The following is a 23133-nucleotide window of genomic DNA, read 5'->3' as shown; positions in this document are numbered from 1 at the left end:
TTTATGTAATTGTGGCAAGATTGGATTGAGATATGTCCTAAAGCTAAAGGAGATTTTTAGGATTCAAGATATATGATAGAAAAAAAATTATTTAGTGTTATTATCTTATATTTCGAAAATTCAACACGATTTACAATTGCATGTGTGTCCCTTCTTCTTCTTCTTCTTCTTCTCGAATCAAGGGAAATTTGATTATCACAAGCCTGCAAAAAGTCACTTTGGCTTTGTCCTTTAAAGGGACAAGTAGAAAAAAAGTTCTAAATCTATTGTATTTGTATCAATTTGGTCATGAATTTTTCAATTAGACTAATTTAATTTTAAACTTTTTGATGATTTGTTAATGTTATTCATTTGATCAATTTTGATTGAAAATCACCGACGTAGATATTGGTTGTCATATGGCATAACTAATGTTGGCGTGGATAATTTTTACGATTTATTATTATTTTTTAAGATTTTTTTTTTAATTCTTTCTCCATCAATCATTGGGCCTCAGCGATGGTTGGCGAGAGTCGCCATCACTGGCCTTAGGTAAGGTCACTCGTGCCACTCATACTAGCTCAAGGTGAGGGTTTGCCCTACTAGCTTTGGGTAAGGCTCCACCACGTTGGGATTTGGCGAGGGGCGACCTTGTCAGCCTCAAATAAGGCAAGGCTCACCCTTGCTAGATCTAGGGAAGTCAATTGTCACCTAAAGTTGGCTAAGCTGAACCTTGTTGGCCTCTTGAAAGGGCAATCTTGAACAATTGTACTGTTGAGGCCTAGCAACTAGCGAAGGAAGAAGAAAAAAAGGAAATTTTCAAAAAAATTATAAAAATTGTTATGTTGGTACTCATTGTGTTATGTAGGATTTTTTGTGTCACGTAAAACGGTTAGTGTTTGTATTAGTAATTTTCGATTAAAATTAGATAGATAAATTATATTGAAATTTTCATAACTGAATTGACAAAAATGTAACAAGTTTATAATTTTTTGAATAATTTTGTCGGTGGACATGAAGAAGAGTACAAGGGACGAGAGGATTTAAAGTATTAGCAGTTATTGACACCATATTTGTTCAAAGGTGAAGCATTTTTCAATTGTCAGCTTCTTCTCATCACCATCACCAATCGCCATGGTTATCCGATGATTAAGAAAATGGAAGATGATGGAACCTGGGTCAATTCTCGAACAAGAGTAAGAATGAAGGAAAGAGGCACGAAATCCGGACCCCTCCTGCTGTTTCCCAAAAAGTGTAGCTCACTCCATCCTTCAATTCTTTTACCCAAAAAAGAAAATTAAAAAAAAAAAGCCAGAAAAAAAAGAAAATTATTAAAAAAAAAACGCTGAATTCTGCAAATTTTTGACCCCGGAGCACGTAGTCGCGGACTCGCGCAGAGCATCCTCACGCTCACGAGCCTCGCCGGGAGGGAGAAAATATGTCATCCCAATTCTCTCTCTCTCTCCACGTAATATTTCTTGAAACCTTCACCCGTCACTTTCTCTCTCTAAAAACAGAGCGTTGCGAGGCCGTCCATACCGACTCTCCACCTTCTCTTCTCCTTCTTCTTCCTTTTCTTGATGTGTACGCAGTTTAGCAACAATGGCCAAGACCTGCTCTTGCCCAAACCCTCTAAACTATTTCGCCACCCGCACCAACAAGTCCACCCTCCTCTGCCTCACCGCCACCTCCTTCCTCTGCACCCTCTCCTACCTCGCCGCCCTCTGGCGCCGCTCCGGCGACTTCTCCCCCGCCTCCCCCGCCACGATCTTCCCATGCAAGACTCCAGTCTCCGTTGCGGCCGCCGCCGGTGACCCCGCTCCTCCGCTCGACTTCGTCGCCCACCACTACTGGGATTTCCGGCCGCCGCCCTCCGCGGCGGAGCGCGGGCCTCGGTTCCCGCCGTGCGGCGCCAACTTCAGCGAGTACACCCCCTGCGAGGACGTGGCGCGGTCGCTGAGGTTCGAGCGGGAGATGCTCGTGTACCGGGAGCGGCACTGCCCCGAGGGGGGCGCCGGCGGGGAGCGGCTCCGGTGCCGCGTGCCGGCGCCGTACGGGTACAGGAGGCCGTTCCGGTGGCCGGAGAGCCGCGGGAACGCGTGGTTCGCGAACGTGCCGCACAAGGAGCTGACGGTGGAGAAGAGGAACCAGAATTGGGTCAAGTTCGAAGGCGACAGGTTCGTGTTTCCCGGCGGCGGGACCATGTTTCCGAAGGGCGCTGATAAGTACATTGAAGATATTGGGAAGATGATAAATCTTAGAGATGGGTCTATAAGAACCGCTCTCGATACTGGCTGTGGGGTGAGTTCCTTTAAAGCAAAGCTTTCATTTTTCATTGCATTAGAGGAGTGATCACGATCTTTGTGGGGGATCGGTTCAAGAATCGCGATGGTGCGGCTGACTCTGTCGGTTCGGTTCTTGGTTCTTGGTTCTTGAATTTGCGGTTTGAGATTATTTCGTTGCATGTTAGCATCTGTGGAGTGCGGACGCATTGCTCTGTTTTCTTGGTTTTTTTCCCTCGAGTGTATTCTGCTCGACTTTTCTTGGCTGAGGGGTTGCTGATTCATCTGAAGTTAATGGATGTAGGCGGCTTCGATTCAATGTTCCTAAAACACGTTTTGTATCTTTATGGTAGGTGAAATAGAAATGGTGTAGAATGGCGTAACTATGGAGGATGAGAGAGAGAGAGAGAGAGAGAGAGAGAGAGAGAGAAGAGAGACGGAGTATTCAAAGGTCATTTATTTAATATGGGTTGGGGGGCAAAAATTGAAGGAAGAGAGGTAATAAATTAAGTTTCCTCGTGGGAAGGAATTTCAAAGAATATTTATGGGATAATTATCCACTTTGTATTCATCCTTCATAAACGCAGTGCCGTTTCTGAAACGTGTATAAAGCCAGATAATGTGGTATGTAAATCTAGGAAACCTAGACATTGGTAGGAGATAAATATTAACAAGGGAGGATTTTTTTTTTTTTTTTCTTTTCCCTTTTGGCCAGATAACGAGGAAGGTTATTATGAGATATATTTCTTTCTATCAAGGCTGTAAATCTATGAAAAAATGCCCTCTATCAAACATGAGTAATTTTGAAGGCAAAAGATAGAATTTTGCAGCATGCAAAAATCTTGAGGGGTAACGTGTGTCATGAATTCTTTCAAACATTAACCGAAGAAATTATTAATTAGAGCTTATGTTCCCTTGTTCAAGTGGCGAAAGAGACGTTCGCTCATCTCAGTTATCGAAGCTTTTTGTCATCCAGAAAAAACCATGCTGCAACTGGTCCAGCTCGCCTTGAACCGTTTTGACATTCAAGAGGTTCATTGATATTGTAGTTAAGTGTTTTGATGATGGCAAAGTTGGCAAACCAAAGCCATGTGCTGGTCACAAAGTCGACCATTACCCACTAGCATTTACTCTCGTCCGTTTACTTCTCCTTTCCTTGCTTAGCAGACAAGCTTACATCTAACCTACTGAATTATCACTTCGTAATTTGTACACAAACATCATCACATTAGCAAAACCTGTAAAAAAAAATCGCCTTCTCTCTATGGCAAGGACTGTAATGACAGCAAATGTTTTCATTATCGAGTTATGACCTTTTAGATTAGACCAAGTCATGGTCATGGGACCATAGAAAAACCCTCAATGGGAACAAAGGAATAAGGAAGAAAGAGTGTTACACTTTTGTCTTAAAGTTCTCTTTAAGCTTTTGAGATTGAAACTTTTCTGGGGTTGCAATGTGGGGCCTTGATGGAATTCTGCAGGTGGCGAGCTGGGGCGCTTACTTGTTGTCTCGGAATATCCTGGCGATGTCATTCGCGCCAAGGGACACCCACGAGGCTCAGGTCCAATTTGCCCTCGAGCGTGGTGTCCCTGCGTTGATCGGGGTCCTCGCCTCCAACAGGATTCCTTACCCATCGAGAGCTTTCGATATGGCTCATTGCTCTCGCTGCCTCATACCTTGGAGCCAATACAGTAAGTTTCAGTGGCATACAAAAGAAAAATGGAAAGCTTTCCAATTCGCTAATCCTCTTGTTAACCAATTGCTGATGCTGATAATCGTGGGAAAAGATCGTCGATAATCTTGTTCTATGTTGATCCCAGTTGAATTACAATTAGACTTGGCCTATCATAAATTAACCACATTAAGCTAAAAACTTGGGCTGCTTGCCCCTTTTTTAGGCTCTGTGTAGGCGTAGTGTATTTGTTATGTAGTCCACTTGTTTTGATCTACTTGTTTTGGTCTATTTAAAATCGTTATTATATGATTATCTCTAATAACATTTTTAGTTATGGATGAGCAGATGGACTGTACTTGATCGAGATTGACCGGGTCCTGCGTCCCGGTGGCTACTGGATCCTGTCTGGCCCGCCCATAAACTGGGAAAGGCATTGGAAAGGATGGGAACGAACATCCGAAGATCTTAAGGCGGAACAGACTTCGATTGAGACTTTAGCCCGTAGTCTATGCTGGAAAAAGTTGAAGCAGAAGGAAGACATTGCAATATGGCAAAAACCAACGAACCATGTTCACTGTAAAATCAACCGGAAGGTATTCAAGTTCCCGCATTTCTGCCAGTCACAAGATCCGGATATGGCCTGGTAATGCGGTTTCCCAAATTGAGAGTTTTCATTAATCTTCATTCACAATCTCCAATACTGCACACAGTTACTAAATCAAATCCTTTGATCCCATCTTAATCTAATTTCTCAATACATCAGCTGTTATTTGCTTAACTTTGGTACTTCACTGGGTTGCTTTTGTCTTCAAAGCAAATTGTCCTTTGCTTTTGCCATTTTTCTTCCACAGGATCTCCAGTACAGTGGGCAATAAAAACCCAATTCAATGATCTATCTTGTAGCTTTTGCCATGTTGCTTTTGTTTTATTATGATCTGAGAATCAGAACATTCATTGAATCACCTAGCACATAATATCATCTACATTGGTGCACAATAATCAAAGGAACTTTGCTATAAACAGAGGTCTTAGGTGGCTTGAACTTTATTGCTTGTTTTGACTCCTTTTTCTACCAGGACTTTCCCAGTGAATTAAACCGCTGATAATTTACAAAAGGATATGTAATTTTGTACTTCTATCCTTGCAGGTATACAAAAATGGAAGCTTGTTTGACCCCATTGCCTGATGTGCCGGACAACAACATTAAGGTAGTGGCGGGAGGCGGGCTAGTGAGATGGCCTGAGAGGCTAATGTCAGTACCCCCTAGGATTAGCAGCGGCAGTTTGGAAGGAATCACAGAGAAGACGTTTATAGAGAACACTGCCGCATGGAAAACAAGGGTTTTGCATTACAAATCTCTGGACAGTCAGCTGGCCGAGCTTGGCAGGTACCGCAACTTGCTCGACATGAACTCTTACTTGGGAGGATTCGCAGCCGCACTGGTTGATGATCCGGTGTGGGTCATGAACATCGTCCCCGTGGAGGCTCGGGTGAACACTCTCGGAGTCATCTACGAGCGCGGGTTGATTGGGACTTATCAAAGCTGGTAACATTATTGTCTTCCTACTGAACACTACCTTCAACTAACAATGAAAGGGACATCTTTACTTCCTCCCAGCTGCTCTTGTCGTTGCCATTTGTCAACTGCCCATTTCTTCTTGTCCTCACATCAGACCACACCCACTTCCTTGCCTCTTTCGGTCCGCAATTATTGATCCTTACCAATGAAAATTGATAGGCATATCAAGAATAATTTATTAGATTGATATACTAGGTGATATGGCAGACTTACATTAAATGTCGATTATGATCCACTTGTTCAAAAGACTGTGTGTCGTTTGCCACATCACTTTGGTAGACAAATTCAGGAAACTGGCTTTAGCATACTGAAATTAACTTTGTTCTACTCTATTTTGCTTGGAAAACCCATTGATTTTCTAGCATTCCTATGGGAATAGGTGCGAGGCCATGTCTACTTATCCGAGGACTTACGACCTCATTCATGCCGATTCGGTCTTTACCCTCTACAGAGACAGGTACAGTGAGTTGGTAGATGATTTATCTTATGATCATCGACGACACTAGGGAGTTTCGATGTCTTTACATGGATTGTGATTTGGTCTACCATAGCAGGTGCGAAATGGAAGACATCTTGTTGGAAATGGATAGGATCTTGCGGCCCGAGGGGAGTATCATTTTCCGTGACGACGTGGATGTCTTGGTGAAGATCAAGGACGCCATCGATGGAATGCAATATGATAGCAAGATTACAGACCATGAGAATGGTCCGCTTGAACGAGAGAAAATACTCTTGGCAGTTAAGCAGTACTGGACATCACCAGCTCCTGAGTCAGATCAGTAAAGGAATAAATAGAGATTCTGTTGACAGGAGTTCCTCCTCTTGTGGCCTCTCCAGTTTTAATTCTTTTCATTGATAAATTTCCAGCTTTTTTCGTGTGAATAATCTTGATGAGAATCGATTTTTATTGTCTTTGCGTTGTGCCTTGTGGCAATTTCGTGGTGCTCAAGGTGTAAAGATGCAAGGTCCCGGAAAAATTGAGCATTTGTAAAGAGATATGAGATTTTAACTCTTTGGAGTATACAAATGAAGTGAAATGGCGTTTGGTGAATCAAAATTTTGAGGAGTAACAGTTGATGTAAAGGGAGACGTCGAAAGAAATGGGTCAATGACTGCTATTTATGTTCTGTGTTAAAGATGTGGATTTTTTTTGGGGTCTTAATTTATAGTAATGAGTGTTGGGAAGTATAAATAATCGCGGTAAAAATGTTCAGTGGCTTTTTCCAAATGACTTATTGGTGACTAGCACAATAATTCACTGCCATGACCTCAACTTAAATTTGAGTTCCCCAAAAGGTATAAGTTGAACCCACATCCATTAGAACCTGAGCCAAAAGCGTGAGAACACCCTTGCCACTGGTCAATCCTAGCGTGCGCAACGTTAAATTATATTCGAATTTACCTTGAGTTATCAACTTCATTTACCTTTAGTTAGTAACCCATTATATTTATATATCTATCATCAATCAAAATTAGTGTGATTCACTAACTTTTGCACTAATTATGGCATTACTAGTTGGCATTGCATGCCCATGTTTGGCTTGCTTAACACCATTACCACATGAAGACAACCAAAGTAGGTAAAATTTAAAAGAGCAAATTTCCGTGGTTCAACAACTAAAGAGTTTGCTATCACCATTCAAGCTGGAGTTGGAGGACCTATTCATGAACGGAGCATAAAGGTATTGAAATCTCGAATATTAAGCTCCCAAGCCTCAATCGGAAGGACATCTCATAAATCTAGAATTAGATTGAGTGAATTTAAACTCTGAGATCTATAATTAGATCAAGAGAAGAGAGTTCTCATGTATAAATCAGGAGGAAAAAAAAACAAGAGAATAACAAAAAACATAAACAAAATAAGCAAGAGAGGGAGGGAAGGACGAGACTAGCTTAAACCCTTCCTCATGGCTAAAAGTTGAAGAAGATTATGGAGATAAAAGAGAGAGAGAGAAAAAGACTTTTTGATTGTAGATTAAAAAAAAAAAAACCTAGCATAATTCAATCGGTGAAAGTTAATGAGTCACTTAATAATCGCATAAATAATAGATAATTAATTTAAGTTAATTTAAGAGATCAGTAAAAATGGGAAATGAGTCTTGCAAACGATAAGGAAAATTTTTTGGTGAAAAATAAGAGGAGTCAATCATTTAGAAGAAAAAACAAGTAAACAAACTTCGGTAACTAATTCGAATGCACAATTATATACTAACTTAATCAGAAGAAAAATTGAAAATCATGTTAATTAAGGTTAGTAATAATTTAACGAGATGGAAAATGAGACAAATAAAAGTGGGTAACTCAACAGAAAAATGGGTAAATATTTTACAAAAATATATATATATATATAGAGAGAGAGAGAGAAAAATTTAGAGGATAGTAGCCAGTGGGTAAGACTTGCATATCAGAATTCTGGTTGAGCCGGACAGGGCCTAGTTCTACCCGGTCCGGCCCTTTTCTTTTAAGCCCGTTTCCGTAATCCCGTCCACATGGGCCGCGATCGAGCCCGCAGCAGACCCGCTAGCGGGAGCTAATCTCTCTCCCTCTCTCCTCTCTCCACTTCCCCAAACGACATAACCACTAACCAGAGAGAAAGAAAGAGAGAGAGAGAAAGAGAGAGAGGAAGCCTCTTCACTCTTCTTTCCTCCTCAACTCGAATCGCCCAACAGAAAAGCACTGAGAAATCCTCCCAAACCGTAACCCTACCTCCGCTCCGATTCCCCTCATCCCCCTTCCCTTCATTCGGTTCCGCGGTTGCCGAGCCCCCCACCCCGGCGATGGAACCGGAGGACGAGATCTACGAGAACGGCGGCGGGGAGCAGCCGCCCCCCCGGAGCAAGCCCATCATCAGCGGCGAGCAGCTCGACGTCGAGACCTACGCCAGCCTCTACAGGGACCGCACCAAGGTCGCGCGGCTCCTGTTCATCGCCGACCGCTGCGACAACGGGGCGATGCCGCTGGAGGCGCTGCGGATGGAGGCCCTGCGGATGGCGTACGACGAGATCAAGAAGGGCGAGAACACGCAGCTGTTCCGGGAGGTCGTGAATAAGATCGGGGGCATGCTGGGGGACAAGTACGAGATGGACGCCGCCTGGTGCGAGACCGTCGATCGGAGGGCCGAGCAGAAGAAGGAGAAGCTCGAGAACGAGCTCAATTCGTATCGAGTATGTCGGTTTGTTCTGTCTTTTCTAACTGTTTTGATTTGTTGCTTTTGTGTGGTTGGCGGTTGTGCGCTTTGTGAGGAGCGTGTTTGTTCGCGTGTGAGATCGTAGATAGGATTGGGAGAAGGAAGAAAAACCAATGTTCCGTGCGATTTTGGAAATGGATCGATTATTCTGCTGTGATTGTAGAAAGATGCTTGTGGAACGTTCATAGCATGTCAGCTTGATAGACAAGCTTTAGAACCATTTTGTGGTACGGTATTGTTTTCACTCAAGCCTTTGTTCTGGTGAATGACTTTTGATAGTGCTGATGTTGCAAAAGCACCGGAATTACAAATTTCTTTTCCTGTACTGATTCTTGAAGTGACGTGGGCCAATATCGTTCGGCCATGCTCGTGCTATTTGATTTTGCCAGTTGTCATATGACTCTGATTGTTTTGTTGTAAACTCATTGGTGATTCACTCTGTAATTGGTTATGTTCGTCTGTTATTGATGATTATGGAGCAGCCTTTGGTATTTTGGTTGTGTCACGGTTTAGCAGTTGGTTGGTTCCGGAAGATGGTTTTGCTCACAGGACGAGCTTGAAATCAAAGTCCCCTCCTCAGGGATGATGTTTTATTAAGCTAAATATGCTGGACAGCTGATGATTATGGCTTATAAGGAGGAAATAGATTTAAATATCACCCCTCTTCATTTATTTGTTTACGATTGGCATCCTAATATGGCACTATGAATAGACATGTGTTTCTGCGTGTCTAACATCTCATCTTAATTGGGTGCATAAGCTTAATGATTTTACCATTTCCTCCTATCTGATGGTGCATCTAACATGGAGTATCTTGTTTGCAGACAAATCTGATCAAGGAAAGTATAAGGATGGGTTACAATGACTTTGGTGATTTTCACTATGCTCATGGTGCCCTCGGGGATGCTTTTAAAAGTTATGTCCGTACTCGTGATTACTGCACAACATCAAAGCATATCATTAGCATGTGTATGAATGCAATCTTAGTGAGCATTGAAATGGGTCAGTTCACTCATGTTACAAGCTACGTCAGCAAAGCTGAACAATCTCCAGATGCCCTGGACCCAATAACAGTTGCAAAACTACGATGTGCTGCTGGACTGGCTCATTTGGAGACGAAGAAGTATAAGCTTGCTGCTCGTAAGGTGTGTCAACCTATCACGTGACATCTCCTTCATTGAAGCATGCTAATTACCTATAGTTATCACCGAAATAAGTTTTTCTGTCCGTCCTATTTATGTCGTCAATGGTAGTTTGTGCATGGAGATTTGAAGCGAGTAAACATCCAATGTGATAGTTAAATTGATCATGCTCGGCAAGTTTCTTTTCTTTCTTTTCTTTCCCTTTTTTTTAGGTGAAGAGGTAGTTCATTTTCTGAAATTTAAGAAATGGCACAAAGTCCTATTGATTTCTACTGTATAAGTAAATTGACAAATCTTGACCTTGGGGAGGTTGCTGAATTACTTGACACTAAAAATTGAGTTCTGCAGCAAGCAATTTTTTTGGGCACCTAGGGGACTCCTGCCTTGGTTAACCGCTTGCTGTGCGATGGGGATTGTTGCGACTCAATGGGATTAGTAACATTAGTTGGATGCCCTGCAAGGTCAGGAGACCGATGTGGCGTTTAGATGGGCAGTTTATTGGTGAAAGTAATATTAGGCAGTTTTCATTTGATCAAGCATTTCTCATTATCTTGTTAGTCATTTGGGTTTGCTCTTTGGGGTTGGAAAGTGATGCCTTCCATATGCTTACAGTTTCTGGAAACTGGTCCCGAGTTGGGGAGTCACTACAATGAAGTCATTGCAGCTCAAGATGTTGCCACATACGGGGGACTCTGTGCTCTTGCAAGTTTTGACCGGACGGAACTGAAGGCACATAGCAACTGTTCAACTTTTGTGTTCAAGATTTTCTGCCAGTGATTGGGAATTTGCTTTCTGATTGACATGTGTTTCTTCCTTTATTTTCTTGGCAGAATAAAGTGATCGACAATCTCAACTTCCGAAATTTTCTGGAGTTGGTCCCAGAAGTGAGGGAGCTTATTAATGATTTCTACTCTAGGTAGCTTTTCTGCCGCTTTGCTTTTTTCCTGCTGTCAATCTTATTACCACCTTTGTTTGATTGCTGAATTAGTCTTAAGTTTGATATGGCATTAATTTCGTGCTTCTTCATAGATCTGTGGATGGGGAATTCCCTGTTCCTGATTGTTCTCTTTTTTGCGCAGCCACTACGCTTCATGCTTGGAGTACCTTGGAAACCTCAAACCGAATCTGTTACTTGACATTCACTTGCACGATCATGTGGAGACACTATATGACCAGATCCGGCATAAAGCTCTGATCCAGTATACGCATCCTTTTGTGTCTGTTGATTTGCGTATGATGGCCAATGCTTTCAAAACCAGTGTTGCTGGGCTAGAAAAAGAGCTCGAGGCTTTAATAACTGACAACCAGATACAGGTCTGATTTTTTTTCCTCCCTTTTTTTATGTAGATCACTAGTAGGAATAATCATGTGGAGCTCTACATAATTAGCCTGTTTGATGGATATAGGATTCGTTCTTTTGTAAATTTGTTGCCGCTGGAGTGCTTTTTTCTAGGGGTGTGCTTTTAATCTTCAATGCATGGGTACTGTGCTGCTTCCTCAATCCTTGCGCGCCGCTGGAGCTGGTGTGCTTAATTATCAATCATGTCACTGCAGGCTAGAATCGACTCTCACAACAAAATCTTGTATGCTCGGCATGCTGATCAAAGGAATGCCACTTTCCAACGGGTCTTGCAGACTGGCAGCGAATTTGATCGAGATGTTAGATCGATGCTTCTAAGAGCGAATCTTATCAAATATGACCACAATCTTAGGGCATCAAGGAAACTTTGAGTTTACTCTTCGAGTCATCCAATGTACTTGAGCTTTACCAAGGATTTTGATGTATATTCACCTGCTAAATTTATCGGTGATGGTGGAGGAATCCTCCAGTGCTTTAACAAGGTTCTATCCAATGTCCATAGCCACCATCGATTGGATGAGGATTTGAGGTCTCATTTCCAGAAAATAACAATTGGCATTTGTTTTCTTTACGTACTTTATTAGTTCTGATGACGTCTTTCCATTTCGTGCCTCTTCGGCGGCCTCGCCTCTTTGATACTTCTTTCCATGTGTAAACACTCGAATTTTAGGCTTTGTCCGGGGTTTGCATTTCTGTGTCTTTTGGGTTGCCTCCCTACTTCATTGCGGGGGATAAAGCCAACGGACTCCAATGCACTAGGGAGAATTTTGAGATCTACAGCGGCCGACCGCACTGCCGTCTAGAATGAGATGCCTTTGTGCTTAGAGGCGGGAAGCTGGAGAATTTGCTGCTCTAGCGTTTCGTCGCGACGTGCCTACAACGAAGTCTCTTTGGCAACAGTAAGTAGTCTTTTCGATCAAGAGTGAAATGGTAGACATGACATCCTTGACTCTTTCACTATCTTGCGTCCTAATAGGAAAGTAAACACGAATAAGTCAAGTGGCAATGATTCGACCGAGAAAAGGAAAGGTGTCAATTTACCGTCTTCTCCTTTGGGGTGGGTAGAAAACCATCAGGTCTCTTCCTATTTAAGGTTGCTGCATATCTTATGGTATTAAGCAAACTTAAATCAGGGGGTGGAAACTTTTGATTGATATTAAAATTTTTGTCGCGGAACATTCTTCAGCAAAATGTTTTCCCTTTTTAGGTTTGGAAATTCATTTCTTTAATTTTAGAAATGCATAACTTATTCAACGCAAGTGATTTTCTAGTAACCAAATTATTTTTACCAAACTAAACAAGTGAAAGTGCCAAAAAAAAAAAAAAGAACAAGTGAAAGTGCCTAATTTTATTTAGCGAATTTATTTTTTCGCTCAAACAACTACATCGTCAGTGTTCTATAAAATGCGTGGATAACAATTTAGTTTGAGTAGCTTTTATGTTCAATTTAATTAATTTTTTTTCTTTATCCGAATGTAATTAGTACATTACTATTTCGGAGGATAGTCCCTTAAGCAAACCATCGCTGTAGCGCAATAAATTCTCTTGTGCCGCGCGCGAAATTCGCTGGTGATTTACATTTACACTCAAGAAGAAAATCACCGGAAAGGTCTTGGGCTTACTTCGTGGACCCGTCAAAGTCATGTAATTACCAAAGAACCACTCCTCCCTCTCCACACGCCCCTCGCGTAGAAAATCCCCCCACCGCCCTCTCCTCATTTTCTCCCGAGTGTCAACAACAAACCCGCAACTGTGCAGTCCAGTCCATAACTGTAGACTTCGCTCGCTCTTCTTCTCGTCCTCTCTTCTCTTCTCTTTCTCTCCTTCCTTCTTCTTCGCGTCCGATTCGGTGCCAAGACCTGCCTGTTCCCCCAGATCACCGCCACCTCCGACGCTCGCTCGATCAGATCCGAGTCAGTCCACAACCTCCCGATGCTCCCTCGATCCATGGCCGTCTGATCCAGCCAAGAGAGAGACAGAGGGACGGTCCGGATTGGCGAGAGGGTCCGGGGATGGGCCACCTGAGCCTGCCCGCGTCGAAGCGGAGCCCCCGCCAGTGGAAGCTCCTGGACCTCGTGATCGCCGTCCTCCTCGGCCTCGTCCTCCTCTTCTTCCTCCTCGTCTTCACCCGCCTCGGCGACTCCCTCGCCGCCTCCGGCCGCCAGTCCCTCCTCCTCGCCTCCCGCGACCACGCCCGCCTCGTCGCCGCCGTCGAGTCCGGCAAGCTCTACCCCAGCCACATCGAGTCCTGCCCCGACGACTACGCCGACCACATGCCCTGCGAGGATCCGCGGCGCAACAGCCAGCTCAGCCGGGAGATGAACTTCTACCGGGAGAGGCACTGCCCGCCGCCCGAGGGGACGCCGCTCTGCTTGGTCCCCCCGCCGGAGGGGTACAAGATCCCGGTGCAGTGGCCGGCCTGCTTGGATAAGGTGAATTTCGAGATTTGGTTAGATTTTGGTTGGATAGTTGTTTGCTGTCGGTCTAGCTGTCGAGAGCTCGTCTTCGCATTGCTTCGAAATTTAGAAAGTTGCGAGCATCTGCTTCGACTAGCTAAGTGCGAGAAAAGATCTGTGCCCGGCGGCCATTTGTGATGCATGGCTTAGCATCGTGCAGCAGCGATACTAAGGGCGGAGAGTGTCGAGTCAATCGACTGCTCATTTCGTTTCAGCTCATTAGCTGTCATCGTGAGGCACGTCATTGAGCTAGAGATAGGAGCTCTTTTGGGATTTTCATGCTGATTGGAAGTTCGTAACTTGCTCAAACTGATAAGCTGAAAACTTTGCCAGATCGTGTGCATTGAACTTGGATCTGACTGACAATTTGGTCACCTCAAGTTCGCTTTTTACGAAAGTCTATATGGTTTGCTCATTCCAATATTGGCGCCGTGGATGGATGTTGCCCTTATTCTGTAATATTTACCCTATTCTTCAATTATAGGAATGTGGGCACTGACTGTTAACACAAATTATTGAGACTCATGAATGACCGTCTATGGTTGTCATTCCAGATATGGCACAGCAACATGCCGCATAATAAGATAGCAGACAGGAAAGGCCACCAAGGATGGATGAAAGCAGAGGGTCCTTACTTCATATTCCCGGGGGGCGGCACGATGTTTCCTGATGGAGCTGGACATTACATTGAAAAATTAAAACAGTACATTCCTATAACTGGTGGAGTTCTGAGGACTTCTCTTGACATGGGATGTGGGGTAGGGAAAAACTTTGCCATGTCTGATTTCATCTCTTTGTAGGGAATGTCTACTTGCAATTAATTAAACATCTTTATTTAGGTAGCCAGCTTTGGAGGATCTCTGCTTGGTGAAGGAATTCTGACAATGTCGTTTGCTCCGAGAGATTCGCACAAATCGCAAATACAGTTCGCTCTGGAGAGAGGAATACCAGCATTTGTTGCCATGCTTGGCACTCGGAGGCTCCCATTTCCCGCCTTTTCTTTTGATTTTGTCCATTGCTCCCGCTGTTTGATCCCATTTACAGCATACAGTGAGTTCTCCGTTCAGCTTATGCATTTGCAATTCTTGTCCTAATTTTCTCCTTCGTCCACTGCTTGTTGTTAATATGAGAACATCTTGCTTTGCAGATGCCACATACTTCATTGAAGTGGATCGTTTACTTCGCCCTGGGGGATACCTGGTCATCTCTGGCCCTCCTGTACAGTGGCCTAAGCAGGACAAGGAGTGGGCGGATCTTCAGGCTGTAGCAAGGGCATTGTGTTACGATCTGATTGCTGTGGATGGGAACACTGTGATTTGGAAAAAGCCTGGTGGAGATTCATGTCTTCCCAATCAAAATGAATTTGGGCTTGAACTATGTGATGAATCTGATGATCCAAGTAGTGCATGGTAATTGTCCTCGGTTGCTTTCTTTTTGAGATCAGGTTTGGCACTTGGATAGGCAAATCCAAGTAGTGCATGTTAATCTTTGTCGCTTGCTTTATGGGTTGGCTCTAGGAGACATAAGTCAAAAATATGTTATGCACTTCTCTGGAGATTTGCAAGATGAATGTGGCTGGACTTTAGTTTGCAACCTTTATTGCAGTCTAATTTTTTTTTTCAGATTTTGTTGGCATTGGTAATTTGATTTGGCTAATTGTTTTTATATGCCTTATTCAGGTACTTCAAGTTGAAGAAGTGTGTAGCCAGGACAAGTTCAGTGAAGGGGGATTATGCAGTTGGAATGATTCCGAAGTGGCCAGAGAGGCTGACAAAAGTTCCTGCACGAGCCAGGCTCGTGAAAAATGGAGTTGACCTATTTGAGGCTGACACCCGACGATGGGCAAGGAGGGTGGCCTACTATAAGAATTCACTGAACTTGAAGCTAGGAAGTCCAGCAATTCGAAATGTAATGGACATGAATGCATTCTTTGGAGGCTTTGCAGCAGCATTAATATCTGATCCTGTTTGGGTAATGAATGTTGTTCCTGCTCGCAAGCCATCAACCCTGGGTGTAATTTATGACAGAGGACTTACTGGAGTATACCATGATTGGTGAGACACTTTAGCACCTTGTCTTACTGCCTTTTTTACATATGACTGCACTACTTGTGACTTCCTTGGTTCACTGTTTAATGACTCAACTTGGAACTACTGCAATAGAGATGCATATTATATGTGGCGAGTGATGGAAAAGAAGTTAAAAATTTGTGACTTTGCAACTAAATCATGACAATTTTCCTCCCCATTTATAGCATGACACAAGAAAGCAAGATACTGCAGGCATGTAGTTGTAGCTCGTAGTGCATCTCCTTATATGATTACACTTGTAAGATGGCCATTCTCAATTGACTCTGAGACATCTGCTGCAAGCTAACTGCAGAAATAGTCCTGTTGTTGACTTGCACAGCCTATGTCTCACCTACCCAAGTTTTAACCACCAAATTCTGATAGTGGGGGTGAAATTATTGTCTACTTTATACCAATTTGAGGCTGATTATTAAAATTAATTTTCGTTTTCCTGTTTGCTCTCTAAATAACTGATAGTTCCCTAATAAAGGGGCATTTTTTACTGAGCTTAATTTGAAGATCTTTTGATGTAGGTGCGAACCTTTCTCCACTTATCCTCGTACTTATGATTTTATCCATGTCGCTGGCATAGAATTGCTGACAAAAGACCCGAGTACAAGCAAGAGCAGGTAATCCCGATCAAAACAACCATCCTACCATCCTGCATCTTTGTCACTTCTTGGTATTTTCTTAGTATTGCCCAACCTGAACAATTGTTGTCTTCTGATTTCTATTCAGGTGTCACCTTGTGGATTTGATGGTTGAGATGGACCGGATATTGCGACCAGAAGGGAAAGTAGTAATCCGCGATTCACCTGAAGTAATTGATAGAATATCTCGTATAGCCGATGCGGTCAGATGGTCGGCCACCATACACGAGCAGGAGCCTGGCTCCCATGCGAGAGAGAAGATTCTCGTCGCGACCAAGAGTTTCTGGAAGCTTCCCACATCGTCCAGCTGATGCATCCTTAAATTCTTGTACCTTTAGGGGCATGGCTAAAATTTTTAAGTTACTTTGCTGCCCCCATATTGGGTCTGTTATATGTGCATCAAACAGATGCTGATTTGATCTTTGATCTCCATTCAAAGTACTTAAGATGGAGAAAATCAGATGGAGAGAATGTATTAGGAGGATGCAGGGCTTGTATGCTTGTAGGATGTATTAGCAAAATATCTCTTATTGTTCGTCAATTTGATTATAGGTTTATCTTACTGCATGCAATTTTCTCTCCTTTGTACCAAATTGCTGAAATGTATCGAAATGCTTACTAAAGTTTCAATTGCTAAAGTTTTAATTGGAGAAGTGAATAAATAACCTCGTGGGCCGCCTCAAATTTTCATTTACTCATTTGGGTATCTTCATTTTAGTTGGCCCCGTTATTCAGTAAGAAATTTTCTGGTAAAATTTTACTCTTCAAGGCACTAACTCTTTATAATAATAAAAGGAAAATGGAAGAAAGAAGAGGAGGTAATAAAAGCACAAAAGAAAAAGGGAAACGAAAGAGCTCAGGATTTGCGAGAGGCTTGATCCTCATGTGGATCGGTAGGCGTGACTGAATCAATGGTCACGATCGCATGTCATCATGGCACTTCGTGAGGATTGCACCAGCCGGGAATCGAACCCACGTCTGAACCGAGGTAGGGTATTATTCTACCACTAGACCAGGGCTTGTATGCTTGTAGGATGTATTAGCAAAATATCTCTTGTTGTTTGTCAATTTGATTATAGGTTTATCTTACTGCATGGAATTTTCTCCCCTTTGTACCAAGTTGCTGAAATGTATCGAAATGCTTAATAAAGTTTCAAATGCTAAAGTTTCAATTGGAGAAGTGAATAAATAACCTCGTGGGCCGCCTCAAATTTTCATTTACTCATTCGGGTACCTTCAATTTAGTTGACCCCGTTATTCAATAAGAAATTTTCTGGTAAAATTTTACTTTCAAGGCACTACTCTTTATAATAATAAAAGGAAAATGGAAGAAGGAAGGGGAGGTAATAAAAGCACAAACGAGAAAAGGAAAAGAAAGAGCTCAGGGTACGCGAGATGTTTGATCCTCAAATGGATCAGTTGGCGTGACTGAATCAACGGTCACGATCGCTGGTCGTCACGGCTCTTCGTGAGGATTGCACCAGCCGGGAATCGAACCCGGGTCTGTACCGTGGCAGGGTACTATTCTACCACTAGACCACTGGTGCTTCGTTGAAGGGTAGCTGAAAGAAAAGATAATAATGTAAAAGTAAACCTATATCATCCAAAAAATCTGTTCCTTGTACCGAAGAAACGTGTTCATAGCTTTCGTTCGGGAAGCATCTTCGAATTCGCGAGTGTTAATTGCCTCGACAGTTGATCATGATCATCATCAAATATCCGAACTTTTCTAAAAATAAGATATTTGTACTTACTTTTCATTTCCTTGTGCAGTTTCAAGACATGAATATCTTTTCCTCAAGTGAGAAAATCAATAAGAATTAGTCCATATTTTAAATTTATAAATACAGGTAAGCGTGATGAGATACTAAACAGGCTCATTACGGAAAAAGAAAAAAAGAAAAAATGTTTGATGAGTGACGACAACTTCTCTTAACCGAAATTAAATTACATAATTGTAGAACACACGCACACGTGTACACAACCGCGCCTCTGCTTCTCTCTCTATCTGTCCAGTTATTCGCACTCTTCCTCAAACATTCGTCGCTCTCTCTCTCTCTCTCTCTCTCTCTAGTCTTCGTCTCCGTCTCGGTCGACGCTACCACAGATGCGACGACGATCTGTCGATCAGGCAGGTCGCGGACGCCGCGGACTGCGACCTCTCGACCGGTCATCGCCACCGCTTCTCTCCCTCTTCAAGAGACGTTCCGGTAAAGTCGTACTCCTCTCAGGAACGATCGCCGATTCGAGGTGTGTCTACAACTAACCTGCTTGATCCTTCGGCGATCCTTTGGTTGCCGAAGGACGCGAATCAGGCTCTGCTTTTGCCGACCGACGATCTGCCCGAGGATTTCAACTGGAGAGATCCCGGAGCCGTCACCGCTGTCAAAAATCAACTAAGTCTTTTCCCGAGCTCGTAGGATAGTCCATGTCAGTTGTACTAATTACGCGGATTTGTCGTTTGTTCGTAACTCGCAAGAGCAACTCATCTCTAAATAGTTTTTTTTTAATTTTTTTGGCGGATTAACCTGGGGCATGCAAATCGGTTGTGGTTTCTATTGATCTTGTTCAAGTTGATTAGGTACTTTGGATTCCTCCATGCTCGGTATCGTCAATGAATTTCCTTAAAATATCGTTTCGTTGGCTTCTCTCTCTTTCATAAGGTGCCGAGTCTGCTGATTATCTTGCTGAGATATCGGGGCTGATGCCTGGAGTTTCAGCACGACTGGGAGCACTGGAAGGTGCGCGCTACCTCGCCGGCGGGGAGAATCGGTTAGCCTGCGCGAGCAGCAACATGTGGATTGTGATCGCGAGGTAATGTCATCGCGTCTTCTTTCGGTTTGCCTCATTTGCATTGGGTTTTCGCCACATTGTTCGGTAAGAAAAAGGAAAATGGAACTGACCAAAAAAAAAAAGAAAAGGAAAATGGAAGAGGTGAAATAAGAAAAAGGAAAAAGAAGAGCTCAGGGTTCGCGAGATGTTTGATCCTCAGATGGATCGGTTGGCGTGACTGAATCAACGGTCACGATCGCAGGTCGTCACGGCTCTTCGTGAGGATTGCACCAGCCGGGAATCGAACCCGGGTCTGTACCGTGGCAGGGTACTATTCTACCACTAGACCACTGGTGCTTTGTTGAATCGTTACCCAAAGTAATCTTATTTAACTATCAAACGCGAAACTACCATCATTCGAAAACGCTTTTCCTAGTACGTATATAATACCTGACAAAGACGTTCATATTTTTAGTGAAGCGTTTTCAGCCATGAAGAGTATAAATTACATTGACTCCTGATAATAATCATCAAATATCCATTTTTTTTTTTCAAAATAGCTGTTTATATCACTTTCCATTTTCTTGTCCAGTTAAAAGATGTGAATATATTTTTTCCAAATGGAAAATATAATTTCATGTTAAGAGTGATGAAATATTCCATTAGTTAGCGAGTGACGACAGTCTCTTTAGGCAAAGGCAAATAATGACGTAAAAGTAGGACAAACAAGGCTCAGAGCTCCCCCACTTGTCGTCCGCCGATTGGCTCTCCCTTTCTCAGTCATTGCAAGCCAAAATTCCCGCTCGCGTTTGAAGGCGTCATTTGCACTCCCACCCGTGTTTCTCCTTCTTCGCATTCCCTCTCCTTCCTGGCTCTCATCTCTCTCGTCTTCGTCTCGGCCAAACCCTACTTCGCGACCTGTCGATCCGGCAGGTCGTAGACGCCGCGGATTGCAGACTCTCGACCGATCGATCATCGCCGCTGCCCTCTCTTCAAGAGACGTTTCGGTGAGTCGTACTCCTCGTCGGGAAGTGCACGATCGCCGGTGCAGAGTGTTTAGGGCTAGTGTGCTTCCGGCGTGGAGGCACCGGAAAGCTCGATGCGTCGGCGATCCACGGCTTCGCTTAGTTCTCCGCCGAGTTCTGGCGGACGTGTTTGGGGATTACAAGCGGGCCTTGGTTGCCGAGGGATGAGAATCGGGCTCTGCTTCTGCCGGCTGATGGTCTGCCCGAAAATTTCGATTGGACAGATCACGGAGCTGTCGCCGCTGTAAAACATCCGGTGAGATGAGTTTTTCCCCAAATCTGTTGGATCTTCGTCGTCAATTATACTTGTTATACGGATTTGCGATTTGTTCGTGACTCGTAAGGCCAACTCACCTAAACAGGTTTTGTGAGAATTGACCTAGGTCTTGCAAATCGACCGTAGTTTCTTTTGACTTTGTTTAAATTAATCAGGTATTTTGAATTGCTCCATGCTGAGTCTTGTCAATGAATTTCTTCAGAATATTTAGTTGGCTTTCTTCTCATAAAGTGCCGAACTCTGCTCTTTATTTTGCTGAGATCAGGGTTCGTGAGGATCATGCTGGAATTTCGGTGCAGCAGGAACACTGGAAAGTGCGCACTACCTTGCTAATTGAGTATCAGTTAGCCTCCACGAGCAACAACTTGTGGATTGTGATCATGAGGTAATGTCATTGTGTCTTCTTTTTTGTTGCTTCATTTGCCTTTGGTATTGCTGTATGTTAATCTTCTTTGATCACTGGGACGGAATTGGAAATTTTATATTGAGAAAACCGTTCTTCAAATACTATATGCAGTAGAAAAAGCAGAGGTACATTAGGCAATAATCTTGTGGAACTAAAAGTGGATGGGCATTCCTTCACTCATGCAAGGAGATGAGCATTTTGTTAAATTCTGTTACAATGTAAAAAGTGTTGACAGCATGAGAATGTGAGTGGGAACTGGAATTTGATTTTGTTTTAATGTATTCCTTACATGCCATCATCTGCATCTTGAATGGTCGCGTGTAGAGATGCTGCTACTCCTTGGATTTATTTTCAGATAGTCAATTTGATTATCCATTGAGCCAGAAGTTTGATTTGTTGCATGCCTCATCGCTCAGATTCGGTGCATTTCATTGTGCTTTCGTTTAGATTTTGTGCACTAAATGTTGTGTGACCTTAAGGTAATTCCTTGGGGAAATAGCAACGAGTTAGATTCCTTGGAAACCTTAAGTAACAGGTTATACTTTTGCAAATGATTTGGCAACTATTCACCTTATATATTAGGTAAGTTGGAATAGAATAGCGGCGACCCATGTTTTTTTTTTTTAAAATGCTTCATGGGAGGTATTGCATAGCATTATCTAGTTGAGAAGAAGTCAAGGCAAACTTGAGTAGGCAAACTTAAATGGTGCTCAAGATGTTTGAGTTGTTTGCAGGTGCTCAAGGTGTTTGAGTTGTTTGCAACTATACAAGCTATTTCCAAAATTTTTGTCAAACATGGAATATTTATATTAATTGATCACTGCAATAAAGAGTATCTTAATAAATTTCCAATATGTGAAAGTTACTTGAATATAATTCCGCTAGGAGAAAAAGTGACTTGCTGGTCTTGAAAACCAGCCAATTTATGTGGGAATAGGAATGTATTAAAGCTTCCACAAATGAAAAACTTGACGTTTGATTAGTAGGATGTAAGCTGCAGAAGCGAGGAAATAATGAAGCTGGCAATAAAGTTTCCTAAAGTGAACCGAGGATTAGAGGTTTTTTCTTATTCCATTTCTATGTTTCTCTGCAAACATGAAGAGAAGTAGACCTTTGACCATCCCAAAAACAAATATTTTAAAATGTGCACGTGAGGAGAGAAGAGGGGGGGGGAGAATTTCCACCACTGCCACCCCCAGTATCGGATGGGAAGAAGGTAGTCGGGTGTTGTGTGCTTCTGTACTCCCTCTGGATTGTAAGAAATTGGAAGGTTAACACAATTATGTGTTGCATTGTGTGAAAAATTTCTAGTAGCTCTCGTAATATGATTATGTTGTGAAAGTTGAAAACGTCTGATGCTTACTCCTATTAAATCTATTCTTCTCTAGCCTATTATATTTTCCTCATAAGAGTACCTTATCCTTCCCTAGCATAAAAAGGCGCAATATTCATGTACATGCCTTGTTGATTCACCTGTCAATTTTCGTTATGTTTGACTTATGCGAATATACCAAAGGGGTTCTGCTTTGTTGCAGTGTGATCCGATGAACCTGGTTCATGTGACTCTGGATGCAGTCCTTCCAAGTGCAACTTAAAGCAGGTGGGCTCATACGAGAGGGTGACTACCCCTATACTGGCAGTGATTGTGGAACTTGCAAATTCAACAAGTTCAAGGTTGCTGCATCAGTGGCCAACTTCAGCATTGTTTCCCTTGATGAAGACCGCAAATCTGGCAAAGAACAGGCCTGTCGCTGGTACATGACCCCAGTCTACAATTTTTTTCATCTTTTGACTCGGATACTGTTCATGTTGTTTATATTACTGCACTGGAAATTCTTTTAACTCTTCCTTGCTTGGAACAGTGACCATCAAGACCGTGTTCAAGCAGACATACATAGGAGGGAATTCGTTCCCATTCATTTGCTCCATGGATTAGACTTTAGACCATGGGTTAGTTGGTTGGATATATGATTATGCAGGTTATGCTCCCATCAGAATGAAGGATGTAAGCCTTACTGAATCATAAAGAACTTGTGTGGAGAGAACTGGGGAGAAAATGGATACTAAGAATTCCACGGGGCAGAAATATCTGTGGAGTAGCTTATTGGTCTCCTACGATTGGGCTGATTAGTCTACTGATGATTGTCATTACTGTCCATGAACTATTTTGATGTACCGTCTTTATTTATTTTTAGACTCAGAGAACTGAAATATGCTCGGTGAAGTGTGGGTATCGTATCAACTTTTTTATTAGGCGGGAAAGTCATTGTGGA

General features: G+C 42.9%; 3 protein-coding genes, 2 non-coding genes and 1 pseudogene across 6 annotated transcripts; 4 read left to right on the top strand and 2 right to left on the bottom strand.

The window, feature by feature from the left end:
• Nucleotides 1-1407: 1407 nt before the first annotated feature.
• Nucleotides 1408-6573, top strand: LOC104443489 (probable methyltransferase PMT15). 2 transcript variants are annotated; one of them, XM_039311925.1, is made up of 6 exons: nucleotides 1408-2280; nucleotides 3743-3953; nucleotides 4283-4580; nucleotides 5085-5483; nucleotides 5896-5973; nucleotides 6068-6573. In XM_039311925.1, exons 1-6 carry the CDS (start codon nucleotides 1582-1584, stop codon nucleotides 6297-6299), a joined length of 1917 nt encoding a protein of 638 aa, XP_039167859.1. In that variant the 5' UTR covers nucleotides 1408-1581; the 3' UTR covers nucleotides 6300-6573. The 2 variants fall into 2 exon arrangements, with proteins under 2 accessions (XP_039167859.1, XP_010055225.2); XM_010056923.3 differs by having other exon boundaries at nucleotides 1411-2280; nucleotides 6071-6573.
• Nucleotides 6574-8293: 1720 nt separating this feature from the next.
• LOC104443488 (COP9 signalosome complex subunit 1) lies at nucleotides 8294-11798 on the top strand. Its single transcript, XM_010056922.3, has 6 exons — nucleotides 8294-8680; nucleotides 9528-9848; nucleotides 10458-10574; nucleotides 10676-10761; nucleotides 10925-11159; nucleotides 11400-11798. The coding sequence occupies exons 1-6, from the start codon at nucleotides 8294-8296 to the stop codon at nucleotides 11574-11576; spliced, it is 1323 nt and encodes a 440-aa protein (XP_010055224.1). The 3' UTR covers nucleotides 11577-11798.
• A 1117-nt stretch (nucleotides 11799-12915) lies between these two features.
• Nucleotides 12916-17010, top strand: LOC104443487 (probable pectin methyltransferase QUA3). The gene is made up of 7 exons (XM_010056921.3): nucleotides 12916-13637; nucleotides 14216-14419; nucleotides 14501-14711; nucleotides 14809-15070; nucleotides 15341-15715; nucleotides 16264-16359; nucleotides 16469-17010. Exons 1-7 carry the CDS (start codon nucleotides 13218-13220, stop codon nucleotides 16689-16691), a joined length of 1791 nt encoding a protein of 596 aa, XP_010055223.1. The 5' UTR covers nucleotides 12916-13217; the 3' UTR covers nucleotides 16692-17010.
• Nucleotides 17011-17856: 846 nt separating this feature from the next.
• Nucleotides 17857-17927, bottom strand: TRNAG-GCC. The gene has a single exon. It is a non-coding gene; the product is annotated as a tRNA-Gly (tRNA).
• A 1157-nt stretch (nucleotides 17928-19084) lies between these two features.
• Nucleotides 19085-23133, top strand: LOC104445926 (annotated as a pseudogene).
• On the bottom strand, nucleotides 19439-19509 carry TRNAG-GCC. Its single transcript has one exon. It is a non-coding gene; the product is annotated as a tRNA-Gly (tRNA).

Source organism: Eucalyptus grandis, chromosome 5, assembly GCF_016545825.1.
Source record: "Eucalyptus grandis isolate ANBG69807.140 chromosome 5, ASM1654582v1, whole genome shotgun sequence".
NCBI lineage: Eukaryota > Viridiplantae > Streptophyta > Magnoliopsida > Myrtales > Myrtaceae > Eucalyptus > Eucalyptus grandis.
The sequence above is the reverse complement of the archived record's forward strand: the minus strand, read 5'-3'. Positions and strand labels throughout refer to the sequence as shown.

What these genes read in the sequence shown, in the direction of transcription:
- LOC104443489 (XM_039311925.1), top strand. Translation starts at nt 1,582, where the DNA reads ATGGCCAAGACCTGCTCTTGCCCAAACCCTCTAAACTATTTCGCCACC. An exon ending in CTCTCGATACTGGCTGTGGG is followed by an intron (nt 2,281 to 3,742) that starts GTGAGTTCCTTT and finishes GGAATTCTGCAG; the next exon opens with GTGGCGAGCTGGGGCGCTTA. An exon ending in CATACCTTGGAGCCAATACA is followed by an intron (nt 3,954 to 4,282) that starts GTAAGTTTCAGT and finishes ATGGATGAGCAG; the next exon opens with ATGGACTGTACTTGATCGAG.
- LOC104443488 (XM_010056922.3), top strand. Translation starts at nt 8,294, where the DNA reads ATGGAACCGGAGGACGAGATCTACGAGAACGGCGGCGGGGAGCAGCCG. An exon ending in ACGAGCTCAATTCGTATCGA is followed by an intron (nt 8,681 to 9,527) that starts GTATGTCGGTTT and finishes TCTTGTTTGCAG; the next exon opens with ACAAATCTGATCAAGGAAAG. An exon ending in TTGACCGGACGGAACTGAAG is followed by an intron (nt 10,575 to 10,675) that starts GCACATAGCAAC and finishes TTTTCTTGGCAG; the next exon opens with AATAAAGTGATCGACAATCT.
- LOC104443487 (XM_010056921.3), top strand. Translation starts at nt 13,218, where the DNA reads ATGGGCCACCTGAGCCTGCCCGCGTCGAAGCGGAGCCCCCGCCAGTGG. An exon ending in GATCCCATTTACAGCATACA is followed by an intron (nt 14,712 to 14,808) that starts GTGAGTTCTCCG and finishes CTTGCTTTGCAG; the next exon opens with ATGCCACATACTTCATTGAA. An exon ending in ACTGGAGTATACCATGATTG is followed by an intron (nt 15,716 to 16,263) that starts GTGAGACACTTT and finishes CTTTTGATGTAG; the next exon opens with GTGCGAACCTTTCTCCACTT.